The 14,013-nt window shown below is 57.4% G+C and overlaps 2 protein-coding genes across 12 annotated transcripts in view; both read right to left on the bottom strand.

Annotated features, from left to right (window-relative positions):
* The window catches only part of DTNB (dystrobrevin beta), a 130,540-nt gene extending 128,425 nt beyond the window's left edge, over positions 1-2,115 (bottom strand). For all 11 annotated transcript variants that reach the window (XM_069011925.1, XM_069011927.1, XM_069011928.1 and 8 more), the window contains exons 1-2: positions 2,025-2,115; positions 1,542-1,620 (exon numbers count right to left, since the gene is read on the bottom strand). The gene's annotated coding sequence lies outside the window, so the exon portion shown is untranslated. The remainder of the gene's footprint in view (positions 1-1,541; positions 1,621-2,024) is intronic.
* A 4,314-nt stretch (positions 2,116-6,429) lies between these two features.
* Positions 6,430-14,013, bottom strand: part of ASXL2 (ASXL transcriptional regulator 2) — a 65,590-nt gene continuing 58,006 nt past the window's right edge. Inside the window, exon 12 of the mRNA XM_069011924.1 lies at positions 6,430-13,114. Within this exon, the coding sequence (XP_068868025.1) occupies positions 10,874-13,114 (2,241 nt within the window). The 3' untranslated portion in view covers positions 6,430-10,873. The remainder of the gene's footprint in view (positions 13,115-14,013) is intronic.

Here is a 14,013-nt window from a genome sequence, read left to right as displayed (position 1 = left end):
GTTCCTTCCTAAATCCCCTCTACCATCCAGCACTCCCTAAAACATGTACTGCTCTTGGAACAGCTGGGTCCTGGGATAAACCAGAGGCTTGGCTGCATCAGCTGCAACACAGACAACGAATAAAGCCATTTACTGTTCCAAAAACCCCCAGCCTGCTCCAAACCCAGGGAGTTTGGGACAATACTGGCAGGGCTGCTGCATTCACCGCCACAGAAACTGCAGGGACCAATGAGGGGTGTCCCATGGAGCTTACATGAGATCTGGATGTTTCCCCTTAAATACGGGATCCTGGAACTGTCAGGAACCAATTCTGTGGGAGCAGGGAGCTGCTCCCTTGGGACTGATCAAGACCCTAGCAGCAGATCTGGGATGTGCCAAACAGCCACAGAACAAGACAAGAATCCTGTGTATGATGATGGGAACAAGCAGAAACCCAAAAAGGATTCAACAGGATAATATGGCCAAGGAAAAGGCAGACACCTCTGGAGCAGCATCCTGCCCATGTGGAAGCACAGGAGGGGTTTAAGGGTCTAAGGAAACCTGGAACTGAAACTTGTGACCTTTTGAACCAGTGGCTCAGGCACGTGGAATGGTATGTCACTGGGCAGCTGCAGCAGACAGAGCAGAGAATGATCAAAGGTTTGGGTGGGAAAGGACCTTAAAGCCCATCCAGTGCCACCCCTGCCATAGGCAGGGATACCTCCCACTGTCCCAGGCTGCTCCCAGCCCCAATGTCCAGCCTGGCCTTGGGCACTGCCAGGGATCCAGGGGCAGCCACAGCTGCTCTGGGCACCCTGTGCCATCAGTGACAAGAGGCAGAACTTGAGGGACCAGAGCAGGAAAATAAAGTGAGAGCACTCTCAGGGGCAGCAACACACAACTCCTGATCACCCTCCAGTGACTCGGATTCTGTCACACCCGAGTTTTCAAGCAGCACAGAACCAACTTCCAAACCATCCCTGTGGCTCAGCAAACCCCTCTGGAAGGGGACAGCACTATGCCAGGGCTCTGCATCCCACTGAGGTTCTGCTGGGTCTCCATGGCAGCAGCTCAGACGCAAAGGAGAAATTTGTCCCCTGTGAGGGTGGGCAGGCCCTGGCACAGGGTGCCCAGAGCAGCTGATCCCTGCCTGGATCCCTGGCAGTGCCCAAGGCCAGGCTGGACACTGGGGCTTGGAGCAGCCAGGCACAGTGGAAGCTGTCCTTCCCATGGCAGGAGGAGTGGAATTAAATGCTGGTTAAAATTCTTTCCCACCCAAAGCATTCCATAATTCCATGATTCACCTTCCCCAGCTGAGAGATGTGCTGCACAACAAACACCATTCTGGAGGAATTTTAAACAAAGGATTCCATCTCACAGAGGAGTATTTTTACATGTCCAACATGAAACAGAAAATGCAGAAGTCACTGATCCAGGACACAAGTTTGTCATAATGAAAAATGTCAGTATTGGTTATGTGACTGTAAGAAACAGGCAACTGAACATACGAACCACAAGTTTTTAAGGTCAATACCACTGTCAATCCCAACAGATCCCGTTACCTGAATCACACTGAGAAGTCTCTCAGGGCAACTTGACTTTCCTGGGCTCAGTTCCTTCTTCAAACATTTAAATGACCAGCTAAAAAGGTGGGAAAAATACCAAGTGAGTTTTTTTCTCCAAGAAAGCAGCGGTTTTCCACAGAAAAATCACACTGCCTTATTACACAGCTGCAATACGGTGCTGGTTGCGTCTCCCGTTAACTCCAAAGCAATGGAGCCTGAACATTCCGGGTGTCCCGTTAATTCTAAAGCAGTGGAGCCTGCACATTCCGGGTCCAAAGCAATGGAGTCTACACGTTCCGGATCTCCCATCAATTCCAAAGCCATGGAACGTGCACATCCCGAGTCCCTGCCAGCAGCTGTTCTGCGGCCGGAGGGAACACCGGGGCACGGCCAAACCAGCGGCCCCCACCCACAGCCCGGTGACCCCCGGCCCCGTTGGGCGGTCCCCCGCGCCGGGCCCAGCGGTCCCGCCGCTCCCACCTGCGCCGGTGCCGGGGCTGCCGGGGCTGCCGGCGGCTCCAGGGGCGGCCGGGCCGCCTCAGCCACCTCAGCCGCCGCCGCGCTCCAACGGTCCCGGCCGCCGCCGCGCGCCGCCCCGGCCAATCAGGACCCGCCTCCGCCGGGGGCGCGCGGCCCCCCGCCAATCCGCGCCCGCCCGGCCCCGCCCGCTCGCGCGCCCCAGCCAATCGGTGGCCAGCGCCGCCTGGCGCGCTCCCGCCTCCGCCACAGCGCGCGCGCGCCGCGCGGCGCTCACCCCGGGGCGCGGCGGGACCGCGCAGGCGCAGCGCGAGCCGCCGAGGGGCGCCCCGCCCCCGGCCCGCCCTGAGGGGCTGGGGCCGCCTGAGGGGAGCGAGGCGGGTGGCGGGGTTGGCAGGAGGAGCGTTGGTGCTCCGTCAGCCATGGCTATTCCCTCACAGCCGTCCGCTCAGCACCGTGTCAGCCATGGCCACCCCCTCACAGCTGTGAGCGACTGCCGTGCCGTCAGCATCCAGCCACAGCCATTGCTCATCTCCATCCCCTCAGCTCCGAGGGCTGGAGCCAGGCTGGGAGAGCTGGGAATGTTCAGGCTGGAGAAGAGAAGGGTCCGGGGAGACCTTAGAGCCCCTTCCAGTGTCTAAAGGGGCTCCAAGAGAGTTGGAGAGGGACTGGGGACAAGACCTGGAAGGACAAGACAAGGTAGAATGGCTTCCCAGTGTCAGAGGGCAGGGCTGGATGGGATATTGGGAAGGAATTGTTCCCTGGGAGGGTGGGCAGGCCCTGGCACAGGGTGCCCAGAGCAGCTGGGGCTGCCCCTGGATCCCTGGCAGTGCCCAAGGCCAGGCTGGACATTGGGGCTGGGAGCAGCCTGGGACAGTGGGAGGTGTCCCTGCCCATGGCAGGGGTGGCACTGGGTTAGTGTGAGGTCCCTTCCCACCCAAACCATTCCATGGATCTGTTTCTATGGGTTGTGAGGGCAGCTTTGGCTTGTAAGGACCTGTGCCCCCGAAGGACGTGTGCCCTGTTGCCGGGGCAGGCTGCTCACAGCTTCTGCCGTGTGCCACAGCTCCCCTGCCACAGCACAGCCGGTGTTCCGAATGACACCGGCTCCGTAGTGGAGAACAGCGTTCCATGGCCTCTGGGGATGTCACAGCCGCCTCGCCGGCAGCCCCCGGGAGCACCAGCAGTGCCGGCAGCGCCCGCTCCGTCAGTGCCTCCCGAGGAGCATCCGGCACGGCGGGCATCTGTTCCTCTGCTCCCTGGGGAAATGCCACAGTTCCTCCTGCAGGCGCTGCCTGTGCCCGCAGGAAGGGAGGAGAATTCCTACACCGAGCGTGGAGAGGAGGGACCACTCACGGTTTGCACTAGTGGGAGGGAGATGTTTGTCAAGAAATAGGAAAACGAGAGGGGAAAGTGCTGCCGAGACGTTGTAGCTGGTGCTGTGGCGATGCTCATCCCGAGCTGTCTGCACCGATGACAGTGCTCGGTTTGTCCCGGAATTCCGGAGCCAACCCCACGGGTGGCAGTGGAACCGAACTAGGGAGGTGTAATGCTGGCTGCATTACATCCTAAACCCAGCAGCAGCCAAAGCAGCATTTGGAAAAGCCGTCTGCCGTGGGCTATAGGGAGACGTGCTGGAACCTGGAAAAACACCAGATGGTGCCATGGCTTTAGTTATTTCTTTATGCCTCTGACGCTGGGAGTTCGGGCTTCCCTCTCCTCTGTGGGCTGTGCCCATCCTCCTTCCCAGGGGTCCCAGGGGAATTCTGCCTGGCTAGAAAAAAAAGGGTTTTACTTACTGAACAACGAGATAGAGCCATTAATTACTCACACTGATTAAAAAGGAGAAGAAATTAAAGTCTAGTGATGCCACCAAGATGCCACCTGAGGGCTGGGGTGGATTATTCCCACTGGCAGGCCTCCAACCCCTTCCATACTTAAAATACAGAATTGTTGATACTTCTAATGTATTCAGGGAAAAGAAATCCCAGCTCTTGCACATTCCTCAGTGCTGCTGATTTTACCGAGTTGTTAAGTGCATTCAGAGTTTTCCTGTCAGAAATCAGGGGAGTTGGTTACACACCTGTTTCCCTGAATCCCTCCATTTAAGGGAAATCAAGTTCCTATCACTTGATACAGTTCCATGTTCCTGAAGTATCTTGGGACCCCAAGAAGTGAGGGGACTGCAGATTTTATTAAGGCTGAGTAATAAACCAAAGTTGTCTCCTTAAAATGTGCCAAAAGAAAACTTAACAGATGCCCACGGCTTGTAAAGCCAGGGAAGTGCAGTTCGCTGTCAGGGGAAGGCAAAAGGAAGTCCCTGAAAACCCCCATCGGCAGGAGTCGAGGCCCAGATGGTTTTAGCAAGCAGAAGATGGACCATGACGGTGAAACACGGACGTGTCTGTCCGTGTGCTGAGGAACTACGGGATCAGCGCTGTGGGAGGAAGAGGAACAGAATCCGTGGTAGGACGTGAGCCACGGGGAAGGATTCTGTCTGGTGCCATGTCCTGAGGGCACGGATATTCCAGTGCCAGGTTGGGAATGGGCTGTTGGGAGCAGCCCTCGGATCCCCCTCTGTGCCAGATGCTAAGGTGGAATTTTATACATTGTATAAGGTGGTCTGGAAGTGCTACGGAGTCGGTTTGTGGGCTCATCCTTGGGACACCTCTGGACACCAGATTAAAACCTCCATGAGGCTCAAGGTAGCACCCATCCCATCAGGACAGGTGAATCCCGTCCGTTGGGAAGCAGGCCCGCAGGAAGCTGTGGCAGTTGCAGCACGTTCGCTGCCTGTGGGATCACACCCCTGGCATCAGGCCTGGAGGAGCCCAGAGGCCTCCAAAGGTAAAAAACTCTCAGCCCACCTTTTCCACTATAAAATCTACAATGTACCATCAGAGAAGTCAGAACTGAAAGGCAAAGGAGACCAGTTCAGTTGAGTTTTGCACTGGGAGGGAAGGGCTGGGAGGGGCAGCAGTACCAGGGGAATACGGGAGGTTTGTTCGGAAGTGCAGCAGCTCCAACACTTTGCCATTTTATATTTTATCTCACCCATGTACCTTAAATAGGAACCAACTCTCAAGGCTGTCATTCCCTCTCAGGTGTGAGGTGGCTTTGCAGGTGGGGGAGGCAGCTGGGATGAGGAGGTCTGGGATGATCCCTCTGGACACGGAGCCGAGGCACAGGAGGGACAGCCCTGCCCAGCCCCCGCGTTCTCCTCCCAGTGCAGGGGTGGTTCAAGTCCCCGTCCTGCCCAGAGCAGCTCTGACAGCTGGGTGCCACGGTTTGTCTTTGCAGGACATCCCAACAACAATCAAGGACAGAAGTACCAGTTCCGCACCTTTCCAGGGGTCATTTTTGTACCTTTAACCCTGATATGTTCACACTGCTCCTTTTCCCACCTCATTTCCTCCCCTGCACATCCCAGGGACAGAACTGCTGCACCCAGCTCTGGGTTACAGACAGGATCCCGAACACCCACTGGATTAAATAGAATAAATGTCATTTGAGATTCACCTGAGCCAACAAGGGCCTCACAGAGGAGGGCATGGGGCTGGTGCAGCCACCTCTGGGCTCCAATCTGCCCCCACCCTCCCTCAGCAGGGACTGTGTTCCCTGGCTGGGTGCAGCCTGGGGCCAGGCGCTCCCGGGGTCTCCTCCTGCTCCCCAGATTGGCACCCCCAGTGCTGCAGGATTGGCTGCTGGGCCCAAGGAAGAGCTCCAGGAGGAGCTGGGATTTGCAGCACATGGAGCTGTGTCTGGTCAGACCCCCCAGCCTGCTCTCAGTGCCCTGGTGGGACCCCACTCCCAACGGGAATTCAATTCTGACAGCTGCCAAGATGGATTGACCTCTGCAGGGAGATTTTCACCAAAAGCCCTGCAGAGTGAAGAAATCCCCAGCTTTGCTGGAATTCCCCTGAAATCACTGGTGGAGGTTTGGTGTCTGAATCCCCCATAAGCACCATGAGAGGCTCCCACAGGCTGGCATCAGTCAAAGGTTGGATTCCATGAGCTTGGAGGTCTTTTCCAACCTGAATGATTCTGTGGAGACCCCACCCACTTACTCCCATTCCAGGGCTGGAGCAAACCCAGTTGCTCTGGGCTGGGTTTGGCTGAGCAGGGCTGCAGCAGCTTTGGCTGTGCAGGGTCGTCCTCGTGGGGAGGATCCATCCCAGCTCCTGGTCTTCCCACGTGGATCACTGCAGGTGGTCACAAGGAAAACAGAACCATTTATGGCAACACAGACAGGACACAGGACTGGGAAGTGTCTGAAGGCTCTCAAACTGCTAAAACCTTCCCCAAGCCCTTTGCTCTGGGCTTGTGCTTCCCTGCAGAGCTCCCACCCGCTCTCCCCCCAGGCTCCTTTCCCTTGGTTTTGTGTTTTTAAACACTATTACATCTCAGATCCAACCAGCTCAAATACTTTTTAATACATTGAAAATGTAAAATAAAACATATACGAAGTACATACAGTATATATATACACATATTTCAAATACTTAAAATTCTTATGTAAAATATGATTTTTTTCTATATTATTTGTGTAAAAATACATTTTCAAATGGTGTCACCTCGATTTTGCTGTACAGACCCTCAAGCCCAATCGAAGTCCCTTTTAAAAAGGCAAAAGACAAAGGTTTAGAATTTTTGGAACTGTGTTTACAGGCCTGTTGTCCACACAGGAAAAGCCTCTGGGAAACAGTATTGGATTGCTTCTTTGTGAGAATTCCCGTTTTTATTGCATTAACGGCAGGAAATGAATCTTCTCAGTTGTGCTGCAGTAACCCCCGCTGGCCTGGCCGAGGAACTGCCCTCCGGTACCCTGTCACCACCTCAGAACCCCTCCTTTGCCCGCTCTTTACAGATACTAAAATATATATTACTTAAAATATATTACTGTAAGCTCTTAGACTCGCTCTGCACGAATAGCAAACGTAAGCATTAAAAACAGCCCAGGGACCGAGGAGCGCTCGGGGCCGCTCCCTCCCGGCACCCGCCCGAGCCGCCGGCCCCGTGTCCCCCCGGCGGCACCCGGAGCGCTCTGCCCGCCCGCGACTGATCTGTGCTAATCACAGTGATCACTCGGGGCCCTCCCACATTCCCGCTGTGGGATCCTGCAGCGGGAAACCCCAGCCCGGCCCTGTTCTCCCGACCTTCCCGTGGGTCACATGAACCATCGGCCTGAGCCTCCCCGGAGGAGAGAAGCCCCAAACCCGCTCCACCCTCCCGCCCCGGGGCTGTCCTTGCTGCCTCCCTCCTGAGGATCCCTCCTGAGCGTCCCTCCCAGTAACGACCTGACCAGGAACTGCTCCAGCAGCTGTTTTGTGCAACCAAAAAAAAATCCAACTCCCCAACCAGTGCAACTGCTTGGAACCTCCTCTTTCCTGTGAATTCCAGGAGGGACGGTAAAATTCCTTCCCTTGCTGCCCCCCTGGCTCAAAACCTGAGCCCCCAGAGCCGCGCTGGCGCCTCCGATGTCCATGGGGTTTGGGGCTGGGAAGCAAAGCGTTGGTCAGGCTCCAATTCCAGTTCTGCGTCCTGAAAAAGGAAACTGAAACCTCTTCCCTCACTCAGGTTCCTTTCCCTGCCACAAACACTCTGACATCAGGCTTTGGAAGTCCTGGATTTTTGATGCCACCATTCCCTGCAGTGCTGTTAAATTCATTCCTCCTGGGGGACCAAAGTCTAATGGCTTAAACCCTGTCACGACATCCCTTTATTATAAATCCCGTGTGGAGGTGGATTTACTGTCTGTGGGAAGGGCGGATGATGGGAAAGAGCCCCAGCAGTGGGACAGGCTGATCCCACCCCAGGAACTGCACAGGCTGCAGCATTCCCCCTTCTGAAACCCATCATCCCACACCCAGCTGCAGCACATGTGAAACTTCCAGGGCTCTGTCCCTATTCCAGGGAGTACCTCAGGGATTATTACACCGAGCCCGTTATCCCAAACAATTCCCTCACACTCGGTGCCCTCTGCTCACCCACGGAGATGCTACACCAGGCTGCACCAGGAGCGTGCTCAAACCTCAGACGGGCACCGAGAGAATCGATTTCCTTAAAAAGAAACGGAAGAAAAGTAGCCCAAGTGTTGATCCATGAAATGGAACTAAGGCACTGACAGGTGTGAACTCCCAAGTCACCAACACGATCCTACCCCGGCCAACGCCAGCCTGGGGCCACCTCCACGTCCAGGATCACCGACTGTCCCACCCCAGGTCACCCCCTCCTGGCATGGCCAGGCTAGATGGGCACATTCCCATGGCATGGCTCAGGGAATGGGCACAACAACCCCAATCCACACTCAGCAGAGGACAGCAGGAAATCCAACGGGAGGAACCAGCTGGAGCCACAGCCGGGGCGGTGACGGTTGGGGAAACGCCAGGGGAGCTCTGGAAGAGCTTTCCAGCAGCAGCTGCAGCAGCTGGAACGCCTGTGAGTGCTCAGGGCCACAGGTCCCTCCTCATCCTCTGCTTCCCCCTCTCCGGCAGCCTGGAAAAACACCCTGAGAGGAGCCAAGGCAAGACCAGAAGTGACCCAAGCGTGCAGCGAAACCCCTCCCTCTCCCCTGAGAACGACTCAGTGAGTTGCATAACCAGGACCAAACCGCGCACCGGACTCTCCCAGGCTGTCCCAGCCAGGAATGGAAGTGTCTGTCCACGATCACAGGAAGGAACTTCCTTCCTGTCTGGGTGAGGCCTGAGGGAGGAATGGACAGATCCTGCTCTCAGCTCTAAACCAGCCCACACTGCGTCCGCAGGTTTACAAAAACGCAGGAATTCCTCTTCCCGAACAAGAGCTGGAAGCGGGAAGTGGCAGGAACACGCACAGGCTGGGAGTTCTTGGGCTACCACCACCACCACCACGGGTGTGAGATGCTCGTGGGGACAATCCTGTGCAATTTATTGAGATTTCAGTTTTAGATTTAAAAATTTGAGTTCATTTCTAATCCCTAAATCCTCCTCACCACAGGATGCTCGAGCAGTGATGTGGAATCACGACAGTGGGGGTCACTGCTCTGCAATAAATTTAAGATGACGGAACCCAGAGCAGGCGATGCTGCAGCTCCTGCTGCTCTGGAGGCGGCTGTGCTCCCTGGGCAGGGAAGGAAACGCTCCTGCTACCACGGGATCAAGTCTGCAACTCCCTTTTCCTTATCATCACCAACTAAATGACAGTCATGGAATATCCTGTGCTGCAAGGGATCCACAGGGACCATCCAGCCCAACTCCTGACCCTGCACAGACACCCCAGCAATCTGCCTGAGAGCGTTGTCCAAAGGCTCCTGGAGCTCTGGCAGCCTTGGGCACCACTTGTTCCTTGGAAAATCACCCAGGGAATTACTTCTGCTCCTCACCACCAGTGCCGGGTTTCTGGGGAGAAGGGGTAGGGAGCAGTAGTACCAAGGAGAGGGGAAGGGAAGGCTGAGGACCCCGTGCACACTCAGCTGCCCCACTCCTGTGGGAATATTGCTTCAGCTTAAAAAGGCCTTTGGATTAAAAGTGAATTCAGTGCTTCTCCATCACAAACATACATAGCTCTGTTCCCTGACCAGGGTGCAGAAAGGCCCCCGCCCGCCCCGGCAGAGGAACAGCCCTCGAGTGACTCGTGCTCCATCAGCATCTTCAGCTCCCGGGAACAGGGGGCCGCTGTGCTTTGATTTCCATCAGTCCAAGTGAAGGAATCCAGGAACTGACAGGGAGCACAGGTGTCACCAGCCATGTCCCTGGTCAGGTCTGAGGGGCTGCCCCAGCACCCCCCCCTCAGCTGAGCCCCAGCTGAGCAGAGCTCAGCCCAATTTGGTATTCCAAACACAAAGAGCCGCCCAGCAAGGCCCAGGCTGACACTCATTTGCCTTTCCCTACACCCAGGAAATACAAAATCTTGGATAGAGACTGGAGATGTCTGACCATGGGGGTGTTTGGACAAGCACAAAGCACTTCCCAGAGCATGGCAGGACCAAGGGTGATACTTCATGCCCTTCACCTGCCCCTGTGTCCCAAGAACAGCTGGCTCTGGGCCGTGGGATGGCAGCTCCCAGGGAATGCCCAGGAGAGCAGATTCCTGCCCAGTCCTGCCAGGCCAAGCACAGCTGTGTGACACCCACAGCCCCAGACTGAGCTGTTCCGGTGACCCCCGACCCCATGGTCAGTACAGATCCTTCTTGCAGTTCCACCAGCAGCACAGCCAGACCCCACCTCCCTTCAGCTCGGTTACTGGGAGAGGAGGGGTTTGCAAACCAGGAACACCAGCCCGTATTGCACAGCCCAGGAGCCTTCTGGGAACAGCCAGGTCACAGGGGAAAGGCAATGGATGGAAAGGCTGGCACCCCATCGGTGGTGCCTCCCCGTTCCCGGGGATTTGAACTGGGAGCAGCCAAGGGAGCCTGCTCAGGGCTCCTGCCTCGGTGCTCCATCACCACACATGGCCGGACTCTGATTATCCCATTCCCTTTGCCAAGAGAAGACCAACAATGGGCTATGGGCTGGATCCCCCAGGGAGAGCAGAGCTCAGCAAACATGCTCAGAGTAGGCTGGGGTTACTGGAACTGCAGTACAAGTCAAACACTATCTCCTAAAAGATTGAAAAAATATCTTTAAACAAAATAATGTGGCATATTTACATAATTCCTTAAGTGCAAACTCTTGTCACAATTCACGTAGTCGAGCGCGATTTCGACTCCCTGTACAAGAAGGTGCTCTTTCGTTAATGAAAGAAGGACTCTACTCTGTATTCCTGATTCAGTAACGTGTCTCTTGTGCAAGGCAGTAAAATTCCTGTTTCTTCCCAAGATACTTCCGAAAGCAGCCCCCGGAGGAAGCCGTCCTGTTCCCCACGTGCCGCCCCTGTTACCGCACGACGAGGCAGGAGACACAGAGCTTGGAGGGGCCGATGCAGTCGTCATGGCAGAAGGCACCGCAGCCCTTGCACATGATCATGGCTTTCAACCTGCAGTAACATTTGGAAGGGGGATCCTCCATGCCGCCGTCCTCGGCGAACGGCTGCACCGGGAGGCTCTGCCCGTGGCCGCCAGAGTTCACACCCTGGCCGGTGGGAATGGTGGTGACGGTCACGGAGAAGGACATGACGTTGCCCATGGAGCTGGCCAGCTGGTTGCACTCGGACAGCCCGGTCACGAGTGAGCCCTGGCCTATGTCGGGCGAGGTGGAGACGTTTATTGTGCCGCTGTAGCTGGGCCCCAGGAGCTGCGCCCCGGCACTCCCAGGCAGCTTCGGGGGGTGCGGGGCAGGGAGCAGCGGAGGCTGCGGCTGCGCCGAGTCCGGGGACGGGGCGGGGCGCCCAAAGAGCTCTGCGCTGCTGTGCCCCTTGCCCCTCATGGCGTGGGCCATCTGCTCCTGCGCCGCCTGCAGCAGGTCCCGGGCCAGCGCGGGGCCGTCCAGCGCCGGTGCGTTCTCCTTGGGGCCGGCTGCCGGCGGTGCCGGAGCTGCCTCGGCCTTGCCAGCCTTGGTCCCCAGGGAGCCGGGGTCCGCAGGGCTGGTGCTGTGTGAGCCCTGCTCCTTCTCCCCCTGCCCAGACCCCTGTGCTGCCCATGGCTCCTCTTTGATGCTGATGTGCTCCCGTTCATCCCCGGAGCTCTCATCATCCGCGTCCTCCTCGCTGCTGCTGCCCTGGCCACCCATCTCCTCGCACTCCCCAAACTCTGCCCTGGCACCGTCGGCGGGGCTGCTCAGCCCCAGGCGGGGCTCGGGGTTCAGGAAGAAGCCTCTCCTCAAACTCTCTGAGCCGCGGCCGTAGGTGGAAATGTTGAGCAGGTAGTGCCCAGACATGGCGGGCTTGGACGTCCTCCTGCCCGTGAAGCCCAGCATGAATCTCTGGCTGGTGGAGCTGTTTTCCACCGGGAAACCTGAGTGCGGGAGGTTCAGCTGCGAGGGCTGAAGGACGGGCAGCAGGTTCTGCCTCTGCACCTTCTTGATGAGAGTCTGCAGGATCTGCTCCTGGGTCGATTTGCTCAGCGCCTCATGGCACTGGTGCTGCTCAGGACTGGGGGCCTTTCCCGAGGGCAGCGGGAAGGTCCTTGGAATGTGAGGCAGAGGCCTGTTCTTGCAGAAGATCTTCCCGAGCTGCTGTGGGGGCAAACTCGATGGTCTGTCCCCCGCCTCGGCACCGTTCCCCGCTGCACCGGGAGCTGCTGCCCCCTTCTCTTCCTGAGGAGTCACGGGGACAGTTTTCATGTCTGCTTTGGTGAGAGGCTTGGGCAGGATCTGCTCCAGAGGGACGCTCTTGCCTTGGAGCAGCTGGGTGACCAAAGGGTTGTTGGCAGGAATGCTGGAGCTCACTCTGGGCAGGGTCCCACCAGGAGGAGATTTAAGGCTGGGCGCTGCTGAGGAGGTGCTGGTGGGTGCGCCCACAGCTCCAGCCTGGGCTCCGGGGCCCGCGGGTGGCAGGGAGGACACCAGAGGGGAAGGAGCTTTGCTTTTGGCAAGGTCAGAGCCGGTCCCTCCTGAGGCCGTGGGTGCTCCCGGGGTTCCGCTGGCGCCGCTGGGTCCATTCCCGGCTGCCGGAGGCCCCCGGGCCAGGGCAGGAGGGGCTGTCCCTGCCCAGTCCCCAGTGCCGGCGTGTGGGGACCCCGGCGTGGCCCCCGCGCCGTTCCCTATCGCCGGGGCTGCCGCGGGGCCGGGGGCTCGGGGCGCCACGGGGGCCCCTGGCTGTAGTTGTGCTCCAGGAGGATGGCGAGGAGCTCCCGGCTCCGCCTGGCTCTCCACCTGGGAACGGGGCCCTGGGCCGTGGGGAAGAAACCTTCTCGAACCTCCCCCGCTTCCAGTTCCTGCCAGTTCCAGTGCGTTTGCTCCAGTTGCAGTTTGGGTGGCTCCGCCGGGGTCTCTCCCGTCTCCCCCCCTGCCCGGGGGTCTCCCCCCGCCCGGGCCGGGCCCCGGCACAGCCCCCCCGGCCGAGGCGGCGGCGGCGGCGGCTGCTGCCCTCTGAGCCTTGGCCTGCTGGGCTCTCGCCTTGATGTCGGCCAAGGTCCTGGCCCCTGTCCTGCCCGGACTGCTGAGGGAGAAGGGGAAACGTGCCCTGGGAGAGACCTGGCCCGCAGGAAATGGCATCGGGGAGATTCTGGACACGGGAATCTGGAACAGAGCAGGAGAAAAGCACAGCTGAGACATGGGGAATGCTCGAGCCACAGTTTTAAGTATTTGCAGTTTCATCTTAGAGAACTGTTTGTGGCTGTGGAGAAATCCCTTTGGAGAAAGCCCTCCTGTCCCTCCCTTGAGACAAGAGACGTGCCCGACTGTCACAGGCAGTTTTAGGGCGGTACAAACCCCGTGGCTCTGAGTGGAGCTCGTCCCTGGCAGGGAGAACCGTCACACAGCATCACCCCAGAGCCCCCAGGCTCCCTCCCTGAAGGGCTGATCCAGCCCCCAGCCCTGTCAGCCCCTGTTCCTCTTTTTCCCATTATTCAGATGTGATTTCTGTTCTTTGAAAGGTGTCACCATCCTGCTTGACTCAGCCCTGCTCTTCCCCCTGGCTCACCCATCATTTGTCTCCTCAGTGCCTTTGTACAAAGCCATAATAACCCTTGAGCTGGAGAAAAAATGCCAATCATTTACTCTTTCCTTCTGAAACCTTTCCCCCAATGTTCCAGCTGACCTTCCCTGTGTCTGCTCTTCCCATGTGCTCAGCCCTGCACTGAGCCTGGTGCTCCCCTATTCCCCCTGCAGAAATCTCAGGGAGTTTATTTGAGGTTACATTTATTTTCTGTATCCATAAAAACCTTGCTGGATCCACTGAGCTCTGATCAACCACTTCACCCCTTCATTTTTGGGGAATGACACATCTTGGAGACATGTCTGTCCCCATTTTCCCCTGCTTTTCAAGGGAAGATATTCACCATCACCTACAGCCCACTCTGTTGATAAACTAAATCCCACCTTTCTTGCCCTGGCAGGCCAACCCTCCTTCCTGCACGACATTCCTCACCTTTTATGGCCAGTTTCCCCAGTTCTGTGTCACTGACAATTTCATTGAT

This window comes from Aphelocoma coerulescens, chromosome 3, assembly GCF_041296385.1.
Source record: "Aphelocoma coerulescens isolate FSJ_1873_10779 chromosome 3, UR_Acoe_1.0, whole genome shotgun sequence".
NCBI classification, from domain to species: domain Eukaryota; kingdom Metazoa; phylum Chordata; class Aves; order Passeriformes; family Corvidae; genus Aphelocoma; species Aphelocoma coerulescens.
The sequence above is the reverse complement of the archived record's forward strand: the minus strand, read 5'-3'. Positions and strand labels throughout refer to the sequence as shown.